At 44.1% G+C, this 27,656-nt stretch overlaps 1 protein-coding gene across 1 annotated transcript; it reads left to right on the top strand.

Annotated features, from left to right (window-relative positions):
- Positions 1 to 261: 261 nt before the first annotated feature.
- slc66a2 (solute carrier family 66 member 2) lies at positions 262 to 27,543 on the top strand (the record flags this gene model as incomplete). The annotated part of the gene is made up of 5 exons (XM_080838073.1): positions 262 to 464; positions 681 to 814; positions 4,223 to 4,273; positions 17,660 to 17,876; positions 27,336 to 27,543. The coding sequence occupies 5 exons, from the start codon at positions 262 to 264 to the stop codon at positions 27,541 to 27,543; spliced, it is 813 nt and encodes a 270-aa protein (XP_080694199.1).
- Between the last annotated feature and the right edge of the window lie 113 nt (positions 27,544 to 27,656).

Genomic DNA, 27,656 nt, shown 5'->3' with positions numbered 1-27,656 from the left:
CTCTTCTGAACTCTTCCATTTCCGCATTACCAGTTTTGTGGGTCCACCTGCATTCTGTACTTTTCAGTTTAACGTCTGATTTGGTGTCATCACTGGGAATTCAGTTTAACGAAACAAATCTTTTGTTTTTTTTCTCTTTTCTTCCAGCAGCAAACGTTACTTTTAAAGGTTTATCTAAGTGAGGAACGTTGGGATATAAGTCGTTTCGGAAGGGAAGGTACTGAGCTGCTGAGACCAAGAACCTACTGAAACTGTTCTAAAATGGAAGATGAAGTCTTTCAGAAGATTATGTACATTGTCAATCATCTTGTCACCTGGACAGCTGCCACTGCTATCATATTTGGCGGTGTGGTACCATACGTTCCCCAGTACAGGGAGATCAAGCGGACCCAGAACGCAGAGGGGTTCTCCTCCTACGTATGCCTAGTTCTCCTCGTGGCCAATATTTTAAGAATACTGTTCAGGTAAACTTTTTGTTTTGAGAAGTTCAGTATTCTAGAATAAAAATGGTCTAATCTGGATTTAACCCAGATTAGTTTTTGGTACTTCTATTTTACAAAATGCATATCAAATGATCTACAGAGTGAGAGAGCTTCACCACCTGAGAAGTAGGCTCAAATTATCTAAAACCCAGCTCATCAGTTTCATGGAAAATATTGTGTGTGTCTCTGTCCCGCCAGGTTTGGGCGGTACTTCGAGACCCCCCTGTTGTGGCAGAGCATCATCATGATTGTTACCATGCTGGTGATGCTGAACCTGTGCACCGATGTCCGTGTGACAGCCGAGCTGAACACAAAACGCCGCTCTTTCACAGGTCAGTCCCGCCACCATAAAGCACCTCTTTATTGCTTTACAGCCTATTTTAGGAGTGTGAGGGAATACTGTCAGGCACATTGTGCGTGCGTGCGTGTGCTGGTACAATATACAAGAGATATTTCGTGTACACAGTAGTATTTGAGTAACTTCCTCCTGCCCTGCTGTTGCCATGCCACAAATGTTCACTGTATTTGTTATGTTCTCACTACCCTTGATACGTATCGGCTTGGGTAGCATGTGGCTCTGGTCAAAAATTGTGGTAGAAGGTTCTAGTTCAGCAGCAGCAGATGTAAATCAGTAGTCTCAGGTCAAGCTTTGAAATAAGTCCTGAAATATAACTGTTTAGGCCGTAGGTAATTTGTGCACATGAATATAGGGATGAGAACCTTTACGATTTTAACGATTCCGGTTCCTTATCGATTCCTGCTTATCGATTCGATTCCTTATCGATTCTCTTATCGATTCTTATTGGGTAAGGGGTGAAAAAAGAGCACAAACGGGTTTTTTACATTAATGTTCTTTTATATAAATTTCTAGAATGCTGCACACACCATAAACAGAATGTTTACATAAATAACCAAAAACTTTGATTAAAAAACAGACATTCTTGCCACTAAATATAAAACAACAATATTTAAATGCATATGTGGTGAGAGTGTCAACTCTAAAGCTATACATTGACATTGCAGAGCACTGTTGATTGCTATTTCACTCATACTGTATAGATGAGTCTATTAGTGAATGAGTGAAATAGCAAACAACCCCTATACAACCCTTCCTCTGCTACCTACTGATCTTTCTTTTCCAGAGCAGATATACCTCAGGAAATGTCTCATAATTGTTGGAACATTACAATGCATCCAGGTTTAGTTTAAGTTAGTCCAATCTAAACCCCTCCCTCATTGCACTCTTGAGATAAACTAAATCTGGCAATAAAATGGCACTAACAAAATCGTTGATTGTCTGATCTGACATGAAGCCCTTGTTATTGAGTAAACTGAAGGACTGTATATTTTCTTGTAGGTTGCTTGGTTGTATGGCTAATTGCGAACTATTATGCTTAACGCTTCTAATAGCAATGTAGAACCCACTACAAACACAATAACGTACTGAAACATACTTACTTGTATCATGCACATGCCTCACATACGTATTTGAACAAAGATGATTCGCAAACTAGGCACTCAGTATATTTAAAACTTAACTATTGCTGCCACTGAATTGAAAGAGAAACGTATCCATATCTAGGGAGCTGCACGCGTTGCTAGGCAACGCCATTATTAACGGAGTCTTTTGCGTTTCATCCCTGACTTACCAAGCCAAGGTAAAGTCCTCAAAATGTTTTATCATAACGGTGTTACTCGTGTGTTATCAGCAAACTTTCTAGAACCAACAGAGGGGAGGCAAGCACTGCCTCTGCCTCAAGCCAACGGCTGAAAATAGAAGATTCTACAGCTAAGCTAGCCTACGTTATATGACAATGTCCAACATCGCCCATTCTGTTAAGCAATTAAATGCTAAGTTTAGTTATGGTTAACACGACAACGCAAACGTTTGCTGATAACACACGAGTAACACCGTTATGATAAAACATTTTGAGGAGTTTACCTTGGTAAGTTAGGGATGAAGCGCCGTTGTTAGTTAGTCAAAAACATGACAATCTTGTAATTTAATACCATGTTGTGTGCTCAAGTGCTTATTCATAGTAGATGTACCTCCTCCCTTAGACGAAATACATGTTTTACAGACGTTACAAGTGACCATGTTTGCATTTGTTCGAGTGAAATAATGCCACACTTTAGCTCGCTTCTGTCTAGTTGCCATTTCTGCTGCGGTCTGATTTTTTAAAGGAAGAGTTCGCGCATGCGCAAACGGCACAGAGGTCCGTTTACAGACCCGGTTTTGAATTTGGCTAACGATTCCAAAGATTCGGCTCATTAGGAACCGTTTCTAAACAAGAACCGGGTTTCGGTTCCCATCCCTACATGAATATCTGTGACTTGTCGGTTTGCTAAGCACCACTTTTTCACCTGCAGTCAGTAGGTGGATATAAAACATCAAATAGAGCTGAGTTGAGGATTTGGTTAAATGCTTGTTTGTATTATGTGGTAATTATACAATTGTAAGAGTCAAATTCAGAGTGACTAGCCTATAATCACTGGATCCTTGCATAACAACCTACAAAAGGTCCATGGAAGCTATGAACCAAGTTCTCAGTATCGCAAATGGCTATGCTATTGCTATGATCACTAAACTGGCCTTATCAGTGGATACCAATTTCTTGCAGCAGGTCCTTTCTCCAGAATCCTATCGGCATGCAGACAGAAAGTAAGTCACTGCCAGGGTCAACTGCAACAGCAGAACGTCCCCAGGCCCATCCCCTGGGCCATGTGGATATGTGTGTGTGTCTATGTATCTGGAGAGAGGGAGAGATAACCTTTTGAACTTTAATTGATTTCACAGGTGTCCGAAGAGCTGCACTGTAGACCCATCGGGGGCCTCTGTTCTGTGCCGTTTGATCACACTTCAAATCTGTCATCATGTCTGGCAGCACGTGACCATTTCTTATACGCAGCCACAACAAAGAATACCCTTATTTAATTGCTGCATGGTGTATAGATGGGAGTGCAGTCTCCGTCACCCCATGATGCAGATGGGAACTGAATGAGTGCAGATTGAGAGGTGCGGGTTTGAATGGGGTAATCAGCAGGGATTTGATTTTGATTTTCCCCCTCTCTGGCTTAAATGCTGATCTGTGGGGAGATTAAGGATGTAGAGGATCTGAGTTGTGTAAGGGGGTCTGTGTTATGTCACATGCCTTTATCTGTCTGACTGACAGCATTCTGAGTAGGTTATCAGTGGTGTAGTCCAAAATAGACAGTTTCTAAGTATTATAATCCATGTAGAATTTCAGATTTCAGATTTAAGTGCCAAATTGTAGTTAGGCTAGTAGGATATTGTAAGGACAAGCAAAGAAGCCCTGTAGTATGACTGATCTTTGCATTCAATCAGCTCCTCTGGGGAAGGGGTCAATGACCCTCAGGGCTTTTTTTTTTAAGGTTAACGAACCCTATAAAGGTTAGGGGGAATCATAAAAGCCCTTTTTAAAAGTGTAGTTCTGTAAAATGTGTATTGTACAGTGGAAATCCTCATGACTCACATGATTTATAGGTGCAATCACCAATATTGCAGTTCTGGTTTGTCAAAAATGACAAGCTCGCTTTAAAGCTGTCTCTCTTTCTCACTCCCACTTCCACACACACACACACACACACACACACACACACACACACACCTTTTCTGCTGGGTCCAACTTGGTGTAAGATCAGCGCAAAGACCAACCTCTCTTCTCTCCTCTTTCCTCTTTCTTCTGTTTTTCTTTCTCATTTTCGTTCTGTGCCTGTAGCGTCAGACAATAAGGATGAGGAGATCAAACTCCCCAAGAAGCTCTTTCTGGGTATGTACCGTTTATGCTTCACCAAACGGCGCCAGGTCATTCCTCCACCCCCACTGTGACCTTGTCCCCAGTTCTGCTTTGTCACCTAAACCCACGCATTGGTCCAGTGATGGCCGTCCCCCACTAACTCACGACTGATCACCACTAGCCAGCTTGGCACTGGTGGAGCCATCTTCACTGCATGTTCCACTCAGTCGGATGCCTGATGTGTGAATCCCCAAGCCTGATTCATCTCACCTGTTAATCTTCGCTGTTGTGCATGCTGCGTATGACACTGTTGTGCATGCTGCGTATGACGGTGTGTCCTTGATGAAGTGCATGGTAGCTGTAGCTGATTCCAAGTTGTAGCTTGAAATGGCTGATGATCACACAAATGCATGCTGGCAAGAATAATGTGTGTGTGTGTGTGCGTGCGTGCGTGCGTGCGCGCGCGTGTGCATAAAAATAAACATACCTGAATGATTTAAAATATATTTAATCTGACTGCTCTACAAGATTTCTGATTATGCTTCTCTTGGTAGAATCACACATTTAACATGTGAACAGTTCACATATGACTGCATCATCTGCACTGATAACTGTTAACAAGGGTAATGTATCGCAAGCAGTAAAACATGCTCTCTGAGTGCCAAAAAACAATATTTTGGAGCTTTGCTTTGGATGTGATGTAAGCAAGCTAACTGGGATACAGAAAAACACTTTGACACGCCTTGCATGCCACTTCTTACTGCTGGCAGGAACGATCCCAATGCCCGCACGCTTAAAAGGGTGCTCTGTCTGACTTCTGACCCCCTCCTCTGGAGACTCTCCCCTGGTGTTTGGGAACAGTGGTTGCTCCTGTCTGCTTGGTTTTGTCTCTCGTGTTGGTTGTGTCTGTTTTAATTTTTCTTATTGAAATTTCTGGTCTGGACCCTAACCCTATCCCATCTGACCTACAGCTTGCTCTGTGGCGTTTAGGTCTTTGCTTGTAGTTGTGATGTTCGCTGTATAAAGGATGACTAAGTCACCCTTTGGCCTGGTTCTGCCTGCTGCGTTTACCATGCTTTTTGAAATTTGTGCTATGAATTGAGGAATGATTCAGTTGTTGGTGGTGAGTCAGGCTTGTAGAAAGTCAGCACAAATCTCTTTTGGTGGCTTTTTAAAGATGCGATGCTTATTTCCTGGCTCACTCTGGGGTCAAAGGTACAGATCCAAGGTACCTTTACCCAACACCTTTGTTTCATTTCTCATTCTTTCATTCTTTCTGGAATTGTAATGTAAATTTTTTCACCTGAGAATGTAAGTGAAATGAGTCGAGAGATACCAGTTGTTGTTCTGGTTGTAGATTTGTACTGAAATAGAAAAGGGACACTAGATGGCACTGCAAATCTAGGTTTTGACAACACAGAATCACTGCAAGGATTTTGGAGCATTTCCTTCCTGAAGTGTGTGTGTGTGTGTGTGTGTGTGTGTGTGTGTCTCTGTCTTGTATCTGTTTTATTTTGGATTTTTTTCAGCATCATTCTCCATGGTCTTTTTATCCCTTTGCATGACCGCCATAGTTGATGCCGTCGATCTCTGCCTGTCCTTAAGATTACAGCAGCAAGGAGCAGTTCAGGAATCACATGATCACGAGATGGACAGGAAACTGATACTGAGAATACTTTGCCCCCGGCGTTGAATAGCACAATGAGAGAGGCTGAAATATGTGTCTCTGTCAGAACCCTGTTTGTCCACTCTTTTTACACACACACACACACACACACACACTTGTACCCGGTGGTTGTTCATTTCTTGCTGGATCGGCCTTTCGATTGATTTCACCTCTTTCTGCATTACCTCATTAGGTTTGACAGAAAGTCATATCTCCCTAATTGAAACTTTGTGTGTGTATTGAGATTGTATTGACAGAGGAAGAGATGCTTCGGGAGAAGAATAAGTGTCTTTAGTTGTAATGTGTCTCTGCTGTCTGTTTAGCATCTGCTTATGTGTCTGTAGCCCCCCGTTAGCCCGTTCCCACGTACGCTAAGATAGAAACACTCATGTCTGTACACACACTTTCCTGCATGTATAGACACAGGCGTACACACACTCTCCAATGCAAGTAACACACAGGAAAAACACATGAAAACACATATTTGTGGGTGTGTGCTGCAGCTCCAGACTGGGCAGGATTGCGTGGCCCCAGTAGGCTGGTGTGTCCCAAAAATCTCAGCACCTGTTCAGCCTCCCTGCCGACAGACACTTCCACACATACACACACACACACACACACACACACACACACACTACCGGACACAAACCACACGGCCTTCCCAGTCCCATAGCTGGGAGCCTGTGCCACATTATCTCTGCGTGTCTACTGTGCTAGTCACAATTACCATCTGATTGCTGTGTAGAGCGAGAGAGCGACAGACAGAGAGGGAGGGAGGGAGAGAGAGATGGAAGGAGAAGACAGAAATGTAATGTGTTTATTGAAACTAATGTGCCTCTGTCTTGGTTTGGTGTTTTGGGAGCATTTCAATTCACTTTAGTCTCGTCTGCCATCTGGTGCGATTTACACTCTGTGTGTTCGTGTGTTTATTTTTTCACACAATGTGTGTGTGTGTGTGTTTGTTTTTATTTCCTCCCCTGTAAGATATGAATTGAGTTTCCCCGTTTGATAACATCTTAATCTTCTGATTTGGAAAGCCAGGCAACTGCTTAGCTGGATCCAATGGAATCTTTAAGGAGATAACACCTATCAGCCCGCGTACAATAACAGACTAAACCCTGCCAACCAAACCACCATTGAACTGTGAAGATGACCGCGCCATTCCCCCCGCGCTCGCTCGCTCTCTTGTTACACCCTCTTTATGACGGGACGGGTGAGAGGCTTGTCAGGTGGCGCTCCGATAAGAGACTTCATTGTGACACCGGCGCAGTTATAGCTCCAACCGTGCCAGCGCGGGATTCTGGTTCTCCACTGAGGCATGGTAAAGGCTCCGCAGAGCTGACGGAGAATTAAGCTTCACACAGCCATACCTCAACCGCGTTTATTGGCATTAAAATGGCTGAGCTGGTCTCAAATCGTCTGTGGCACAAGTAGCCCGTGTCCACTGTACCATGCTGTACTTTGACGAAGCATGATTTTGCGAGAGGTGGTCCCTTGAATGGTTAATGGACCAGTGCACTGACCCGTGTTTGAAACGGTAACAGTGATGTGGTCAGGATGGTAGAGAATACACTGAGCAAGCAGGAAGTACTTAACTCCCAGTTACATTCCTGCGTTTTTTTTCCATTTCTTTTGTAAAGTAGTATTTATTGTTACTACTCTATTGCTCGTAGCTTGATTGTTCTCTCCTTTGTACGTCGCTTTGGATGAAAGTGTCTGCTAAATGTAAATTTGGTAGGTAAAAAAGTATGTATTTAGATGTAGTCAGTTGTTTAGCATGGATGTTTGTCTTAAAGGTGGCATGCCAAACGGTAAAGATATAGGTTTCATTCAGGTTAGACACTGGTGTTTAATTCTGTGTCCTTGTTTAACCCTCATGCTGTGTTCAAAGTTCAAAGTACTTTATTTGTCATTGCCACAAAGACAACGAGACAGTAGAGGCAACCAGACATCTTACACAGCTAAATAATAATACATAACAATTAATAAATAGATTCATAAATATCATACATAAAATAATAATAATAAAAGCAATATATTTCCATATCTCCATATTTCCATTTTAAGGTGCATCAAGTGTTAGAGTGCAGTCCATGGGGGGCCGGGCGGGCTGGGAAGGGGGGCGGGGGGTGGGGTGGGTAAGCTGTTGAGGAGCCTTATTGCACAGGGATAGAAGCTCTTTGCCATCCTGGAGGTGCGTGCCTTTTTTGATCTGAACCTTTTCCCTGACGGGAGTAACAGGAACAGATGATGGGCAGGATGAGAAGGGTCTGTGAGGATGCGTTTAGAGCGCTGCAGGCAACGGGAGGAAGAGATGGACAAGATGTCGGGCAGCTCTACTCCAATGATCCTTCCCGCTGTTTTAATCAGCCTCTGGATGGTTGCCTGCTCCGCCTTTGTGCAGCTGTAGGACCATATATTCAGGCAGTATGTAAGCACACTCTCTATAGCGCAGCGGTAGAAATTATACAGCAGCCTCTGAGGAAGGTGTTCTTTCCTCAACTTCCGGAGGTAAAAGAGGCGTTGCTGGGCCTTCCCTAAAACGGAAGCTGTGTTTTTGACCCAGGACAACTCCTCCGTCAGTGTCAGACCCAGAAACTTTAGAGAGGTGACACGCTCAACCTCTTCACCGTTGATGTAGAGTGGGAGATGGTGATTATGCTGGGAAGACTTCCGGAAGTCAATGATCAGCTATTTTGTTTTCTTAATGTTGAGACTGAGGTTGTGCTCAGAACACCAGACTGCCAGGTTTCCCACTTCTTGCCTGTAGGCAGCCTCATCGTTGTTGGAGATGAGGCCAAGCACTGTTGTATCATCTGCAAATTTGAAGATGTAGCTGGATGGGAAGGAGGGAGCACAGTCATGGGTGTAGAGGGTGTATAAAAGTGGGCTGAGCACGCAACCTTGTGGGGTGCCATTGCTGATGGTCAGATTTGAAGAGTGATGCTTCCCCAGTTGTACACTCTGTGTGCGATTGGTCAGGAAGTCCAATACCCAGTTACACAATGTAGCATTAAGGTTTAAGTCCTGAAGTTTGGAGATGAGTTTGCCTGGAAGGATCGTATTGAACGCAGAACTGTAATCTATAAAGAGAATACGGATGTAAGTGTTCTGTAACTCCAGGTGCTCCAGTGCAGTGTTAAGCAGCAGGGCTACTGCATCCTCTGTGGATCTGTTCGCTTTGTAGGCAAATTGGTGTTGATCAAAGGAAGCTGGTGTGATGCCTTTTATGTGTTTCATGACCAGCCTTTCCAAGCATTTAGCAGGTATGGGGGTGAGAGCCACTGGCCTATAGTCGTTCAGGCACTTGACTGCAGTCCGGTCAGAAATGACCATTTTGAAACTTCAGTCTTTCATAGAAATAATTTCTTTCATTTTACAGTTTTTTCCTATCGTTTTGGGTCATGTACTCATACCATGGTCACTTTTCCCTATCACTTAACACAGTGGGCTTTAGAGACACACACCTCTGCATATCTGTTAACCTTTGGTGCAAAATGCACTACAACAACCACACCACAACCAATGCTGCCATAACTTAACACATGTTTCCTCTCAGAACACAATGACCTAAAAAACACTAACATCTTGAAGCATTGCCAATTGCATGTATAAAATGCTGCTGTTTCCTCCAGTTTGGCATAGATTTCCTGTAGTGTTGCATTGAAAAAAGAGAAAAAACACAGACATCACTTCTTTGGACTACAGTAATAAAGTTTGTAATATGAAAGTAAACAAATCATTCTAAAATGCTGAAATATGTCAATCCAAGCCAAGAATCTGCTGACAATGTTCATATGTCGGTTTCCCTCTCACAATAGATGTCACAATTGACAAGTGCTGTACATTTACTTTACTGTAAGTGCAAATACTGTAAATGAGTGTTTTATCAGAAACCTTAAATACGTTTTTTTGGGGGGGGAAATTACGTAATATTTGATCAAGAAACTAATCACAAACACAACAGATTTTCGTCAACATCGAAACATATGGTTTCTCTTGCCATTCATCGTGGATAAAATCTTTGTGCATGCCTTATCCAGGCCTGGATGTCTCGAGGGCTATGTCCATACACCCAGCAGCAATTGCCTCTAAAAGTGACATCTGGTCCTGTGGGCGTTGGTCATACACCTTCCATCTCCATGCGGAGAAAAAATCTCAATGGGGTTGAGGAAAGGAGAGTACGGCAGCAGGAATAGGGACACCATCCTAGGATGCGCTGCAAACCACCCTGTGACTTGGCGGGAGTTGTGAAAGGCCACAATATCCCATACAATCACTAAAGTTGCTAAATTTTGCCTGTCTAGCTGTATTTCCAAAAAGGAATTCCATTCCAATTCACCAAGAACTATGGTGCACAGGAAAACAAAAATAATAATAATTAAAATAAAATAAATAAACTATCTGCTAAAATAAGAATTTTTCTTATTCAAACATATAACTTAATTTGTCTGTCCAAATGCAGCATCTTTCCATCTACAGTGATCTAAATTACTGATAAGTTAGGTTTTGAACTGAAAGTTAACTGTTTTGAACAGAGTATCTAAACATTGGTAAAATATGCTGTAGTTGCACAGCGTTTTGCCAGGAGTGAACATTGACTGGGACAGGTATCCATGAATTTTGGAAGAAGGTGTCATTGCCAGCATTTGTATCTAAGCATAGGGGCAAGTATCCACAGTTCACATGGTGTACTGGTATGCTGGTAAGTGTTTTGGGAATGTGAACATGGTTTAGGTAAATTGACTAAAACGATAGGAAAAAACTGTAAACTCTTGAGGATTCATGACATCCACCATCCTTAACATCTATAGTTAGGCTCATTACATTTTTTCAAATCATTTAACATGATTACATTTGTTGTGTCTCTGGTCAAAAATGACTGGCCTGACTGGACTGGATGTACTAGTTGGGTGCATTTTCACCATAAATCACACCAGTCAAGTGTTATAATGGTGTAATACATAATGTATTCATATTTTAAATGTATGTTGTTAATTCTTAAACACATTGATACATACTTAGGGCCTGATTTACTAACATTGCGACTGTAGCTTAATCTGCGGTCGCACATTAACGCACAGTGTTTTTGCGCATTTTCTGTGGTATTGATCAAACCAGATCCGCGCTGGGCACTCTGTGCTAACTCCGCCCTTTAGGGCCTGATTTACTAACATTGCGACCGCAGCTTCATCTGCGCCTTTGCCAGGCGCACATTAACGCACAGTGTTTCCCCGCATTTTCCGTGGTATTTATCAAACCAGATCCGCGCTGGGCAATCATTATTTAGCGCACCGTTAAAAGACGGGAGAAATCGCCTGCAAGTTACTGCCACCATGGAGATTCGAGGAAGAAAAAACTAAGGTTCAGCGAAGAGGAGATAGATATATTGGTTCACGTTCGCTCAATCACTGAACCTGATTCAATGTGCACAAGGTTATATTGTTGTTCTGCCCGCCATCACCTACAGCGAGATGTTTAAAAGAACACGATTATAAAGAATATGCTATTGGTGGCATTAATGCATAAACTGTCTATTATAACAATATAGATGTGTACATGGCGAGATTAATAAGTTCTACAAGGGACATGGGTTCACTACAATATATCCGGAAGATAAAACTGTCATGGACAGATCCAGGGTATTTGGCTACCACGTTAGTAATGGTCATGTTGGCATCACATATGACCTGGACATTCATTGAATATGTGTGCTTTCTGTTTCGATAAATGTGTTATTGGATTGAAGGTGGGACTGTTTGCATGTGGGTGCAATCAATGGCTCCAATTACGTTCAGAAAGTTTAATTTCAGCTATCGTTGTGGGGAAATGTATATTGACCAGTGCGCCGTAGCAATGCGTCGAGTACCTGGGTGAATATTTGGCTGAGTGAAGGCTGAGATATACCAACTGCAGATGCTATAACTGTTTGAAATTATCCGGAGGCCAATATTTGCAAATGTTGACAGGGGTTTAACAACTGATGGAATGGAATGTGATTGCCGGGTGGAGGGTTCGATGTCGTCTCTGATCTGGTCCAGTAATTGAAGTATTGCGTTGCTGGTTAACCTGTACCGTCTAATGATTTGTGGTTCGCTTAACTGAAAAAGTGTTATACGAGTTGAAAAATTCTTTCTGTGCGCTGTCTCTGTCTTCTTTCTTCGCCTTGCTCTTATAACTGCTGCCATATCAACGTTTTTAGACTCAATGGAAATGCGCTTCCTGGTTAAGACGTGCTTTTATGAGGCGGAGAATTAGCCCGCAAATTAGAGACGTGCGCTCGCCAGGCAGTTTTAGTAAATACCACGCAATACATCATTAGGCGCACTTAACTTCTCTCCTCCCATATATTTGCGCTTCACGCCCAGGTTTCTTATAACCTCCCATCTCGTTTCGGCACACACCCACAAAGCCTAAAAATGCGCTTCTACTCAAATGCGCCTCCTTTGTAAATACCGTTTCATGTTTACGACCGCTATTTTACGCCTGAAATGGGCGCAATCCTGTTAGTAAATCAGGCCCTTAGAATTTAGATTTGCACTAGTTGTATGCATGTTAACCGAGTGGCACAGCATCATTAAAAAAGCTTTAAAAACTAGAAATTATACATAATTGGAGAAAAAAAATTATTAGAAAGGTTTAAATCAAAACTGTGTTAAAATATCCAATATTTACAGAAAGCATTATTAACAGTTATATCGGGCAGCTCAATTCTGCGTGCTCCAACCACAACATGAGACTTAAAATAGGCTAGAAAAAATGACGCGTTCAGGAGAGGCTTGGACCGGGCGCCTCGCAGTGTTCGGCCTCTGCATGAGTGGAGGGGGGAGGGCACAGCGGGAAGGACCCGTTTGAAAGCAGTGCCAGGTCTGTGCCCACTCGCCACCCCGCTGGCAGGGATTGAACACTGCAGGGGTTAACAAAGAGAGAGCGAGAGATGGAGAGACAGAAACCGAGAGGGAGAGACAGAGAAAGAGAGTGAGGCAGAGAGCCAAAGGGAAACACCGGGAGAGAGAGAGCAATGCCAAAGAGGTGTTGAGGGTTCCACATTGTAACACAAAGACTACAAACATCAGTATAGAGTATAGAGTTTTCAGGTTTTTATATCTATGCCACGTCATAAGCGATTCTTCTCATTTTGCTTCACATCAAACGAGAAGTACAGTTGGTCATCAGTGTCTCCTATTGTATGGAGCCCAGTGTTCGGTGACCTGAGAAGCAAGCTGTGTGCCCACAGCCAGCCTGGCCAATGGCTGTGTTGGGCTCTCCTAGGGGTTTGTCCCATGCCAAAATCATTGTATCCGGTGTGGGCACCGGTGGCTGGTGCTGTACCCCCTTAGGCTCCCGCTGTTATCAGTGAGGTCCAGACACAGCCCAGTTAATGACATGCCATATCACTCATGGTTACACCAGCAGTCCTGGCACCCTAATCCCAGGATGACTCAGGCCCTAGTTCAGTGGCTTTTTTCTCTCTCTCTCTCTCTCTCGCTCTCGCTCTCGCTCTCTCTCTCTGCGTGTTCGTGTGTGTGTGTGTCAGTACACATGTACATGCTGGAGAGAGACAGCAACGATGAAGGACTTATTTTCTGTTGGTAATAGATTCCGGTTTAGTGATACTGGTCCTGGCTTTGGATGCTGGAGCATTGTGTGCAGTGATTCCAAATGCAGCATGCCAAATAAGGCTAAATCCCCGTCTCTCTGCCACTTCGGCACCCAGAACACAGGAACTGGTTCAGTTGTTTTGGTTTAATATACTTCCACCCATTTTAATTTTTCTGTCGTATCTGACAATGTTTTGTCACGGTAGTGAAGCTGTGACTATGATCTGATTCTTCCAAATTAATTCCTGGTCAGTTGTTACCTTTTGATGTGCTAACTGGCACAGTGCTTTCTACTAATGCAGACACGCGCACACACAGACAGATTTTAGTTTGGCTAACCTCAGCAACAAAAGCCATAGGATTGATTTTTCCCTGTGTACTTTCCCCTCTTCACTAATGTGATTTTGAATTGAGGAAGTTTGGCAACCCCCCCCAACCCTCCTCTTGTTTTTGTTTGTTACATAATCTCTCTCCCCTCTCTTTATCTCCCTCTCTCTGTCTTTCCTTCCTGCATCCTGTTATAAAGATGAACATGCTCTTTTATGTAGGAGCGCAGGAGCGGTAATGGCTTGGTGGATAATAAAACATGGCAGACTAATCGAAAGTAGCCACAATAAAAAACAACAATACAAAAAATTCGACTTCAACCAGCCATTCCTCTATACTGCTTGTCGCTCCTTTCCAGTCCATGCTTGTCTTGTTTTGGCTCCCATTGCTGCTCTGAGATCAGAAGCCAGGGATCTTGGCGGGTGGCAGATTCAGTGATGGGATAGGACAGGCCCTTAATTAAACATGGGATTGGATGGGGATTGATCGTATTGTTACAGTGCCCTCCGCAAGTATTGGCACCCTTAGTGAATGTGACCAAAACAGGCTATGAAAAAATATTTGTTTGCTGTTTATCCTCTTGGTCTTTCACTCAAAATATTCACAAAAATCTTACCTTTTCATTGAAATAAAATTATTTCTTTTATTTACTTTTTTTTTTTCATTAAATAAATACTATTCTCCTAAACAGGTGTGCCACAATTATTGGCACACCTTAATTTAATGTTATGAGCAGCCTCCTTTTGCCAAGATAACAGCTCCAAGTCTTCTCCTATAATGCGGGATGAGGTTGGTGAACACATGGCACAGACCTGAGACCATTCCTACATACAGTATCTCTGCAGATCCTTCAGATTCTGAGGTCAACACATTTGCAGATTCGGCTTCAGCTCTTCCCACAGATTTTCTATGGGGTTTAGGTCTCGGGACTGTGATGGCCATGGCAAAACTTTTATTCTGCTGTCGGTGAACCATTTTTGTGTTGATTTTGAGGTGTGCTTCGGATCATTGTCCTTCTGGGAAGTCCAACCACGGCCCATTTTAAGCTTCCTAGAGGGGGTCTGTTAGGTTTTTATTTAAAATCTGCTGGTATTTGATGGAGTACATGATACCATGTATCCTAACAAGATGTCCAGGGCCTTTGGAAGAAAAACAGCCCCACAACATCAGAGATCCGCCACCATACTTCAAAGTGGGTATGGGGTGCTCTTCTGTATGGCTATCTTTCTGTCTACGCCAAACCCACCTAAGATGTTTGTTGCCAAGAAGCCTTATTTTGGTCTCATCTGACCATATAACTCTAATATAAAAGTCTGACTTACATTTGGCAAACTGTAAGTTTAGTTTGTTGTTGATTGACAGCAGAGGCGTTTTCTGATAACCCTCAAAAACAACTTGTGGTGATGTAGGTGCAGTCTGATGGTAGTTCTGGAGACTTTCTGACCCCAGGACTTAACTAACCTATGCAATTATCCAGCTGGGATCCTTGGAGATTCTTTTACCAATCGAACCATCCTCCTCACGGTGCGTGGGGTCAATTTACAGATAGGTCCTCTTCCAGGCTGATTCCTTACATCTCCTGTCGCTTTTAACTTCTTAACTATTTGCCTGATTATGGAAGTGGGTATTTCCAACTATTTAGATATTTTCTTATTTCCCTAAATCTGGATTTCAGCAGCTCAACAACTTTTTGTCGCACTTTGACACTGTGTTCTTTTGTCTTTCCCATCTTGATGAATGACTAAGGGTATTTGGCCTGTGTCACCTCATATTTATACCTCTGTGAAGCAGGAAGCCATGGTTGACCACTTAAGAGTTCCTAATGAAACAGGTGAACTCAAAAATGTAAAACATGACTGGTAATATACTTCAGTTAGATTTTTATTATAGGATTTTCTAGGGGTGCCAATAATTGTGGCACCCATGTTTTGGAGAAAAATATTTTATGTAATGTCAAAAAAAGAAATTCTTTCAAGAAAAGGTAAGATTTTTGTGAATATTTCGAGGGAAAGACCAAGATGATAAACGGCAAAGATATATTTTTTCATAGCCTGTTTTGGTCACATTCACTAAGGGTGCCAATAATTGTGGAGGGCACTGTATGTGAGGGTCTACCCCGCTGTGCTGTTGTTTTCACTTTTCATCCAGTCCCAGAATCCTTCAATATATGATGGTTTCTGTTCCGTTTTTTTTTTTGTCGTTTGAAAGATAGAAAGGAGACTGTCAGTTAAATGATCCTTCACAGGCAATGTTAAATGTATTTTCTGCCAGAGTGGTTCTTAGCTCTCTCAATCTCTCTTTTTCTAGTGAGTCAGCAGTTATTTCCCCTCTTTCCAACCAGATTGGCATTGCTTTTACAATGTTTTTTAACACGCATCACAGATTTATCTTGTTGTATGCAAAAGCTTGTCTTATAATACTTTGTTCAGAGTGTCCGGTAACTAATTAGGTTAAAAAGCTATAGGGAGAGGAAAAATCAAGGCAATTGGATTTAAATGTGTTGCACAGTAGGTCCATAGTGAATTTCCGCTGATAATTTAGCGTTTCGTAAATGCTTAATTTTAGCATCAAAATTGTAGGTATGAGAACACACTTTTCGTAGATGAGGCCGCATAAGTCTTGAAACAGTAGCTGTTGGGAGACTAAGTCCTGATTCTGAGGGTGGAGAGGGGGGCCTAGGTCTTACGGCAGGGCCTGTGGCGAGCCCCTCTGCTCACAGGAGCACAGCTAATTGGTTCAGTGGATTATTCTGGTTCTGTTCAACCCAGCGCTCTCCCTTCCTCTGTGTGTTGGGAACTTGCTGACCCGATGAAGTCCCGCCTTAGATGCAGGTGAATAGGGCACACTTCCTGACCGCCGGATGGAATTAAGGGGTGGAACGACTTTGAAAAAAACAATCTTTCATTTGAACTTTTGAGTACACCCGAGGTTGAATACCTTTAAATGGAAGTCGATGTGCCATTTTAATTAAATGCACCAGAACCTTTGTGGTTCCTGGATGGTCTAATTGGTAGAGTGGATTACTCCTTCAGATGTCAACCCTCAACTCTGATTTGAGTGGCTATTCCCCCTCCATCTCTGCCCTTTATAACCAGTTGAGAGCTTACGGTCTCATTCAAAGTACAGGTCAGGGTCTCTCCCATCTGACCCTCGAATCCTAGTGTGGTCTTGTGTGTTATTTCCCACGTTTCTCACCTGCACCTGTCTCTCCTGCAGCTGTCTAGGCTAGCCAAGCTGGTCATCAGAGTGCTCTCAGATTAACTAGTCTGGCCTTGTACTCAATTACTCCTATAAGCTGCTTTTCCACTACATGGTAGTGGCTCAACTCTACTTGACTCTACTCGCTTTTGGCACCAGGTACTTGGTTTTCCACTGCAGTTCCCCTCAGTATAGCTGGTCGTCATAGTGATGCCATGACATCAGTATGTGGTTGTTTGTCACAGCAAGAAGCAAGGTATCTGGGTGAAATGATCTACTTCTCTGGAGTTTTGTTATCGTTTTTACAGGTGTCTATAAAGTGTTTTGTAACACAGTTCATTCTAATTTCTGAGTTGAACTAAATCATGTCAAGCAGTTGGGGTACTGTAGTCTTCATCCATCGAAACTGGAAAGCCAGTTGAGTATTTTTTCTCTTCATCCTCATTTACATCCATGCATCCCCTACACACGGTCATTCATAACACTGAGCCATACGGTTGTGTGTGTTATGTGCGGATGTGTACAACAAAAATACATAAGCATGGCTAACTCTGTCACCTACTTCCTCTTGTTAAGCATAAAAACATTATCATGGCTAACTCTGTCACCTACTCCTTTATGTCTTAGACTTTGAGTGGGGCTCCTTCTGGTCGTGGAGTCGCTTCGTGGACTACCTGCAGTGCGTGCTGGCTTTCACGGCCATGGCGGCCTATGTCACGTACCTGCTGCTGGACTCGGACCTGTTCGTAGAGAGCCTGGGCTTCCTGGCGGTGTTCACGGAGGCCATGCTGGGCACGCCGCAGCTCTACTGCAACTACCAGAACAAATCCACAGAAGGCATGAGGTGGGTCATACATACGTCTGGGTTCAGTCTGGGTTCAGTCTAGGCATACCCCAATACAAGGAACAGAACAGAGTATATCAAAATTTAGGAACACATTTTTTGCTTACCTCTGTGAAGGGAGAAGGTAGTGGTGCACAAACGTGCTAATATACTGCCCCCAATCTGATTGGGTTGGGCAGTATGAAACCATTTAGCTCGCTAGCCAAGGACTAGCCAGTCTTACATTTAGTTCCTTCAATGTCAAATAAGTGGTCATACACATACAGACAGAACAACTTAAACTTGCTAGCATAGAACCCCTGAGATCCGGTCTCTGAGCTATACAGGGCCAGGCAAGACACACACATACATACACACACACACACACACACTGTACTGTAGTGTACTGTACTGTACTGTACTGTACTTGTACTCTCCCTCTCTCTGATTCCGGTTGCTAATGCTCATGCCATATATCCTACAAGCACAGTCAAAATCTGCTGAGGTTATAAGCAGACTGTAGCTCCTGTCTGTGGGCTCTTTGAGCTTTCAGCTGAACCCCCCCTCTTCTCAGCTCTTCCCCTCTTTCTCCTGTGCTATAATGAAGACTCAAAAAGGGCCAAGTGCCCCCCACCCCCCACCGCCATGCTGTGATTATCTATGCTTCCATCTGAAGATCAGAGTAGATGTACCTGTGACTGAAAAGATCCCAGGGACTACCCTTGCACACTCCCTCCGGTCGCCTTTAAAAGGTTTTATGTTCTGCGTTTAGCAGTCTAGGGCGCCAGAGACAGAGTGGCTTGCGGCGTGCTCCAGAGTGTTTCCGAGCAATCCATCAGCGTAAAGACGAGTGTATCGACACGCTCACTAGACCACACACACACACCACCTGTCCTTGTCCTGCTCAGCAGCTTGGGCAGTAGTGGGTTTGTGCCATTGTACTCTTGACAAAAGAGAGATGGAAATCATCAATGTCTTTTTCCTCTCATTGCAATTACACTAATGAATGGCTATGACCTACAGTGCATGTTGTCTGTGGAATAAGCATACTAAAGACCTAGGGTAGTTATAACTGCATCATATAATGAGGAAATGCGCTAATGTTGTGGGTACAGAGGATATTATAGAGATGAAGATAATAAATATGACCATTGCAGTGGTTATGCTGTAATGTCTGTATGGCTAATGGAGACAGTTTAATGTGTTGAAAGCCAAAGGGGACTCAGTGCGCTGCAGATACTACAGGAGGTCACCACCATTACCCATAAGTCATTGCTGCATGATCAAACAGGGGCTGCGGTCGAAATCTGTACTATGTCATTTCCTAACGACTTTTCAGGAACGGTGTGAAGGGGAATTGATGAGCCCTTATGAAAAGAAAACCGCTGTGCTAAAATAATGTGCTTATAATGGCTGCCACTTACAACAGCCAATTAGGAACATTTCTATGTCAAAAAGACAATTTTAACTGCAGCCAGGGCCAAGGAGAGCCATGTTTAGAGGAACTTTTCGCGTTAAGCTTAATTTCCATAAAATTCTTGAGATTAAGCCTCTGTGCACAAAGTAGGAAGGAATATTGCCTCCTTGATAGAAAAAGAACTAATAAGAACTTTTGGTTCACATTTCGTTTTGAAATGTAGAAATGAATAAATTGGATCGCTAAACAAAAATGTTATGCTGTCGCACGCACGCACGCACGCACGCACACACGCACGCTGATTTTCAGGCTCTCTATAGAGCCTTGGTTGGATAAAGTACAAATTAATATTACCCTTTAAGTCCTTTTACTGAAAGTGCAGTGATTATGAAAATAGCCATAAAACTGAAAAGTTATAATACCCCATTTCTGACTGTTACAACAAATTACTCTTTGTGTTGTGGTAATTTGAATAAACGGACCAGTTATCTAGTGAATTTGTTTTTCCGTTAAATTTCAGTGTGACCGCTGCTTTTGGCTGACAGTTTGAACCGGTCCTAATTACAGCAGAAGAAAAGGCTGTGATGTGTTCTAATATTCACCAGCATGACGGCAGCTAGTGGCAGCTCAATTAATGTACTGCAATGAAATGGTACACCATGTTTTTCTTCTCTTTTTTCCCCCCTGTTCTTTGCTCTCTTTGCCTCTCTTTCTCTACCTTTCTTGCTCTCTGACTCTCTGTGTCTCCTGTCTTTCAGGCTCAGTCTCTCTCTCTCTCTCTCTCTCTCTCTCTCCTCTTCCCCTCTCTCTTTCCTTTTCTCTCTTCTTCTCTCTTTTCTCTCTCTCTCTTCCTCTCTTCTCCTCTCGCTTACCGTCTCCCATCCCTTTCCTCCTCTCTCCTCTCTGAGGAAGTTTGCCTCCAGTGTCGGGTTCGAGCCACAGTGGGAGAATATGTAAATAAGCTTTCGTTGTCGTAGTGATGAGTCCCTCCCCCGTGTTTGGCTGTCTGGGCTTCCTACTCAGCCCGTTTCCACGGGGCTGTTGCCACGACTACGCTGCCCGGTGACAGCTCTGTGTAATTGCTCCAAAGCATGGCGCCCCCCTCACAGGGAGAGGTGCTACACTGGGGAGCTCGACCCTCAGCATGGATGCTTGTCAGGATGAATCCGCTTTGAAGCACCTCTTGATTTAGTGTGTTTGCCCGATAAGAATCGGCAGGCGGTGGAGAACAGAAGGGGAGTGGTCACGGATGTGGATCAGAGGCGCTGTTGAATTCTTGTGCCCGTTCAAGGCGATTGGTTGGTGGGTGGGTGTGTGGGATGGTGCGAGGTGTGAGTGAGTTTGTGTTTGAGTGGTTGTGTGCCAGTGTGTGTGGTTGGTTCTGTGTGTGTTTGTTGTTGTGCGTACATGTGGAGGAGATCTCCGTCACAGTCAGTTAAGTGTGTTTCTCACACACACACACACACCCCTACAAACAGTCTGGAGATACACACACACACACACACACACACACACACTACAAACAGTCTGGACACACACACACACACACAACGTGTGCTCTGCATGAGGGTGTCATGTGTGGCCTCCTTACTGAGCGTATGGGTCTGTGCTGTGTGTATGTGTGTGTCCATACTTCTGTGTGTAGGTGGGTTTGTGTAGGGCGTCTCATTTCACTGTATAGGGACGTGTGTTTGTGCTGCCAGCTGAGTGGATGACACTGGAGCAGGGGCTGCTGGGGTGATGCCAGCTGTAAGAGATAAGGAGCACTGGCAGCATGGATGCCAGCGTGGGTTTGCTCTGATGTGCGAGAGGAATGCTGGGTTTCTTTCAGCATGTCTGTCCTGGTGTGTGTATAGGGGGGTGTGTGTGTGGGTGTTGATATTTCTTACTGTGTATTACTTTCTGTTGTGTAGTTTTGAGCCAAATCTTGGGAAGAGTGATTTTACCTCTAATGCAGAAACACTTTTTATTCTCAGAGTGGAAGGGAGGGGGAATGCGTTTGTTTGTGTGTGTGTGTGTGTGTGTGTGTGTGTCTGTGTGTCTGTGTTGGGAATGCAGTGTTGTGTGGTGTGTGTATTTGGATGGGTGTTAAAGTATCTTTCTCAGTTAAAGTTACTTAAATGTTGGATTTAATTATATTTTTCCCATATTTACATTCTACATGTATCTTGTATTTCTGTTTCCACTACTGATTTGCAATTGGCTCAAAAAGAAAACCCCTCTGGCCAAGCTAATAAGGAATAACCCCTAGCCGGGGGAGATGAGGAATAACCCTAGCAGGGGGAGATGCAATGTGGGGGTTCATCTTCAGCTGTCTTCCTCTGCTCTCAGTGGGTCCAGGAGGCACCGCGTGGAAAAGGTCATGAGATGAGCTTACCTTACCCCCGGCTGTCTTAGTGTGTGTGTGTGTGTGTGTGTGTGTGTGTGTGTGTGTGTGTGTGTCACACAGACACACCCACACACACACAGACACACACATTCCCTCACACACTCACACACAGACACACAGACACACACTTTCATTCCACTACTCATCAAAGCGTTCACTCTGCTGCAGACATCATCGCTGCAGTTTAACTGTTAGGCAAACATCACTTGGGATGCCTCAGAAGTTCGATCTGTATCAACAGATTTAGCCACTCTCTTTCCGTCCCTAATGAGCCACTTACCTCAGAGAGGCGTTTAAGGTAAGAAGACTGTTAGGTTTGTTAAGACGCTCTCCAGATAGCATCTCATTCGTTAAAAGACAAATAATTTTCCATCCTGCCGAGGTCGTGGCTCCAGTCGTCCGCTCGAGGCTGGAGTGGCACTGAATTTGGAGCGGCGTGTTTGCCGTGGTTACTGTTGCCATCAGATCAAAGGGATCTTTTTCTGTGCCACCTGTGAATCACAATCACCGCATCACAGTCGCTTCTGCTGCAGTCCTTAAAAGGCTCAGTGGGTGAGTTTGGGTCGCACTACCAGCCGCTCCAGGCCTTATTTAGGCTGCGGTCGTAGCTGATGGCCGTAAGCATGTGCGCTGCCACGCCGCTTAATTTATGTCATATACTGTACATCTGGTCAGCATCTGCATCTGCAGGAAGAGATGTGTATGTGTAATAAAACAATGCTGTTTGTTTCCGTTCAAATAGCTCTGTGTCCTCTATCCACTGTGGCCGTGAGTGCCTGACAGCGTGGCAGAGGCTGAAGCTTCATGCTCGGGCGCCCTAGACAGGCTTCATCAGGTGCGCTTACACGCTAGGTGTCAGATGATGGGAATTGCTTGACAGATTCTGCCGACCTGCAATTGACAACCTTGTGAGGCTGCAGTCAAATGTTTACTTCTAGACAAAACATGTCTTTGAGAGCGCAGACCCCTGAGCTGCCTGGGTAATCAAAAAAGACCCGAGCAAACAATCAAAGAGGCGCTTATGTCCTCAGCCACTCACCTGTTCATTATTCCATACACAGACAGAAAAAACATTGATTCAGGTTTGGGGGAAGGCGTGTGTGTGTGAGAGAGAGAGGTAGCGGAGCGATGTGAGGAATGGCAAAGCACCCCGTTAGTTCTCTTAATTTAGTTTGCCATGTATATCTCCATCCCCAGTCTCCAAACTGAATGTTGAAACTTGAGCTCAGGGGGTTCCGCTGTCGTTATACTCAGTGTTTCTGATGTCGTGGGGGACTCCACTCCGCCCTGTGTGGGGTAGCACAGCTGCTAAGGAAGGAGTGTGCTGCTGCTCCGTCTCTCTCTCTACTTTCTCTCTCTCCCTCTCTCTTTCTTTCTTTCTTTCTTTCTTTCTTTCTTTCTTTCTTTCTTTCTTTCTTTCTTTCTTTCTCTCCCTTCTTTTCTCTCTCTCTCTCCCTTCTTCCCTCTCTCTCCCTTCTTCTCTCCCTCTCTCTCTCTCGCTCTTTCTCTCATTTAGCTCATCCAATCCAAGGTCCTCCCTGTTTCCACATTCTCATACAACAATGAATTATTGATCATGAAAAAGGAAGTCTGCTTAAGTAGAAGGAGAGAGTGGCCAAGAGGAACGTGGACCACACACAAACAGTATTCTTAGAAGTGCATGTACACACTAAGTTAAAGGGTGAGGATGAGGCGTTGATTACTCTCGCGACAACCAACTCTCCCCGCTATGAGCCTTCCTGTGTGTGTGTGCGTGTGCGTGTGCGTGTGCGTGTAGGTGTAGCTGAGTGTGTAGCTGAGTGTGTCTGTCTGTGGATCTGTGTGTTGAGTGTGTGTGTGTGTAACTGTGTGTGTGTTCGTAGCTGTGTGAGACAGAGAGAGAGAGAGCAAAACAGATATAGGAAAAGAGAGATAAAGAATGTCAAGGGCCACTCTTACACCTTGACATTTAGACCTGTAAAGTAGCACTTTACAGCATCAGCATCACCATCAGCAGCTGACCTCTCCTGGCCCCCCTAGACTACAGGGCAGTCATGTTCTGGAGAGACTCACTCTTGTGTCATTTGTACTTCAGGTAGCCCACTATCTTTGTCTTTAGAAGGATGAGATGTGTTTAGTGGCCCTCAATGAGGCCAGTAGTGAGAGGTATTCGATTTTAACACTTGTCCTTGGCTTCCTGCAATTGACTCTGTTGTCATGGTGCAGCGGTCTCCTCAGCAACCGTCAGCGTGTCTGGCGAATGCCAGCATGCCTCAAAGCGCTGACCGCGGTGCCATGACGGCGAGAGAATTTTTGTTGTTGTTGTCGTCTACGCTGTGTAATTGTCGCCATAGAAACAGCCGTGTCCAGCAAGCCCTCCTCGCACTCTGGAGTGCACAGCGTCCCCCGTTAACCAGCTTCCTGTCAGTGCTGTAGACCGCTCCATTCCCTCATCAAACCAAATGCTTCATTTAAAACGCAAAAAACAAAGCTGTTTAAAAAAATCAACCTATGGTTGCGATGGTTGTGATTTTTGTTTGGTCTTTGTCAGACTTCCTTAGGGATTCCCACTGTTCCTGCCCCATGTTTAATTTGAAACCCTCGCTGGTACACATCAGACATCATGTTCCCCTCTACATTCGCTCACATTCTTCCCTAGAAAAGTCTGTTGAGAGTGTACCTTAATGATTACCTCCATGATATATTTATTGAGGGGCCACTGCCTGGCCTCTATATATTGTTACCTGGGCTCATTTGTTGACAGAAAAAAAATGGAAAAAAGGTCAGGAACAGGGCAGACATGTGTTCAAAATGACATCATGTGCACAGTCGAATGCCGCGAGAAAGGTGCCAGTTTGGCGAGCAAAAAAAACAGCTTGATTCCAAAAATGTGTTACCTGAGACTTATTGAGTCTACGGAGACTCCCAAATCTCCAGATTTTAGGAACCAATTATCACTGCCATTTGCCTCAGCCAGGGGCAGAGGTCCCATTTCATTGTAGGGGGGGGACAACGTCTGATCTTCGCCTATGGCCTCAGGCAGCAGCACAGCAGTGTGTGAAACAGCTGGTGGCACAGAGAGCCACCAAACTCACACAGCTCTGGTGCCGTCTTCCCGTTCAAACGGCCAAAAGTGCCACTGGAAAGGAGGAGAGAGGAGGGTGCTGTCAGCTCAGAGCAGGGCTTTGAACCAGATTTTTTCCCAATTGGTTCGTTCCGAACAGAAACAGTATTTTAACGTTTCCGGTTTTCGTTCCAACCCTAAAATTGACGTTCCTGAACCGGTTAGAACAAAAAAATAAAGTTCCTGAACCGGTTAATAGCGTTCCATGTTAGCTGCGGGACATACAAATAAGTAGGCTGATCATTAGGACTTTAAAATAATCTTATATGTCTCTATCTTGTCATTAAACATTAAAAAAGCACTATAGGCTACATTATGTAAGCGGCAACTGTAATTCTGACATTTTGTAAGTATTATACATGAGTTAAGACAAGGAAAATGTATGCCATGTTGTTTATTGGGCAAACAAAACATAACAGCATTTGGCCAAACCTTGTCAGGGCCCAATCAGTGCATTTTTGTCAACAGAGACAATACAAATATTACAAAACTACAATGGTATCTACATACATCCATCAATGTTGTATTTGGATTTGTTAGTCGCGGGGTCAAATGAATAATGCTGCCGCATAGGATTCTCGCAATGTCTTCCCATCTGAACAAAAAAGTTAAAATTCCAAATATGAGAACTACAGTATTAGCCTACGTTTTAAATAAAGACTTAACAAACTAGGGTAGGTTATGCTGGGCAATAGCCAGGTAGTCTACTGCCAATGCTAACTGTATAACTTAGCTATAATTTCCTTAACTTGACCCTGCAGATTTTTACAACAATGCATTAGAAATTCGTAGCCTATCTTATAGAATTCCTATTTAAACTGGTGGCTATAGATTTGATCCGATAAGGCTACTAGCTGGCGGCGTGCGGCAAGGTTCTCTAAGTGAATGACCGGAAGAGAACATCACCAATCATATTGCATTTAGGAATCTTGTGAAAGAGCGAAAAAATAACGTTATTAACCGGTTACCATTATTTTAGGGAAACGATTCTGATCCGGAACATAATTTTTTTTAAAGTTTCTGGTTTCGTTTCTGTTCCTAGCAAAACATCAAAAGTTTCTGGTTTTCGTTTTCGTTCCGTGAACCGGTTCAAAGCCTTGGCTCAGAGTTTGTTCTCTTGGTATGTTGTGTGAACTCTAAATGTTTCTCTCTTTCTCACTCTGTCTGTCTTTTTTTTTCTCTCTCTCTCTCTCTCTCTCTCTCTCTCTCTCTCTCTCTCTCTCTCTCTCTCTCTCTCTCTCTTTCTCTACTCACTCAAGCACACCCACACTTTTATGATGTGGGCTCTGTAGCTGACTGGACCAGATAACTTTTAAAGCAATCAAATGCTTTTTGTACTGCCCCAGCCCCAGATTTACCTCTTTGTGACTTCCCCCCACTTTTACCTGACAAAAAAAGCCTCGCATCCACAATAGCTAACTAATTAGCCAGCTAGTGCCATGCTCATCCACTTGGCAGACTCTCTTGAAGACCTGGTTGGCGCTGGAGTTGACAGCCGGAGGTTTTTTTTTGTGGGCAGCGAGGGGTGCTGAACAGGTATCAGGAAACTCCAACTGATCCAGTTTTCTGATCCAGTCTCCCTCTCTGGCTGCCTCTTTCTCCCTTCCCTTCGCTCCCTTCTCTATCTCTCTCTCCCACTCTCCCTCCCTCCCCTTCTGTCTTTCTCTCTCTCTCTCCTTCACCTTCTCCCCTTCTCTCTCTCTCCCTCCCTCCCCTTCTCTCTCTCTCTCTTCCTCCCTCCCCTTCTATCTTTCCCCCGCTCCTGTTCTCTCCCCCACTCCCTCTCTCTCTCCCTCCCTCCTTCTCTCTTTGCTGTCAGGACTCTTGACATTGCGCTCCTCATTAGCACCTTCCAGAGGCCTGTTTGAGTGCCACCTCCACCTCCACATGCTTTGCCAGACAAAGCGCAGGTACTTCCCTGGCCCCTGCGCTGGCACCAGGAGCCGTTCAACTCTTCACCGTCTCCCTGCTTTGTTTTTTTTTTCTCTGCAGGAGGAGAAATTGTGTCACTTTGTCCCCAATGTGTCTCGTTACACTCCAAATTTACCTTCATGGTGGACAAGTTAGCTACATCAAGTCCTGCAAAATAGGCCTGTCACCATAGGAAAGTTATGTTTCAAGACGGGTGATGACCATTGTAAAAACATAAGGTGCAATACGTTAGATAAAAGTAATACTCGTAAGCATATGTGTACTGAAGCATACAAGAAGTTTGTTAATATTAGAATGACACTTTTGAACATATCTGTCCTTCCTCAATGTTCTACCATTATTATGTTTACATGTCTTTCTACATATTGCACACACGTCATAATGGCTACTAACAAGGACACCTCCATCCTGTCCAGAAGGACTTGGGTCTACTGAGTCCAACAGTAAGAGGTTGACTGTCCACTATAAAACATTGGGGACAGTTGTGTCTGTCTCCCTGACGTCCCTGTGTTTGTCTGTATCTCATCAGCATTAAGATGGTGCTTGTCTCCCTGATGTCCCTGTGTTTGTTTGTCTCTCTGCAGCATTAAGATGGTGCTCGTCTCCCTGACGTCCCTGTGTTTGTCTGTCTTTCTGCAGCATTAAGATGGTGCTGATGTGGACAAGCGGGGACACCTTTAAGACGGTCTACTTCCTTTTGACGGAGGCCCCCGTGCAGTTCTGGACCTGTGGCCTGCTCCAGGTGTGTGTGGACGTGGCCATCCTCTTCCAGGTGTACTACTACAGCCGCTACCCCCAGAAGCCTGTGTCCCACACCACACACACCACCAGCGCCAAGGCGCTCTGAGACGGCTTCTCTCTCTCACACACACGCGCAAACATGTGTGCGCAAACACACACACACACACACACACCACCAGTGCCAAGGCACTCTGCAACATTTCTCTCACACACAAACTC

The sequence above is a fragment of the Sprattus sprattus genome, assembly GCF_963457725.1.
Source record: "Sprattus sprattus genome assembly, chromosome: 4".
Lineage (NCBI taxonomy): Eukaryota > Metazoa > Chordata > Actinopteri > Clupeiformes > Clupeidae > Sprattus > Sprattus sprattus.
This window is presented reverse-complemented; position numbering and strand designations above follow the sequence as displayed.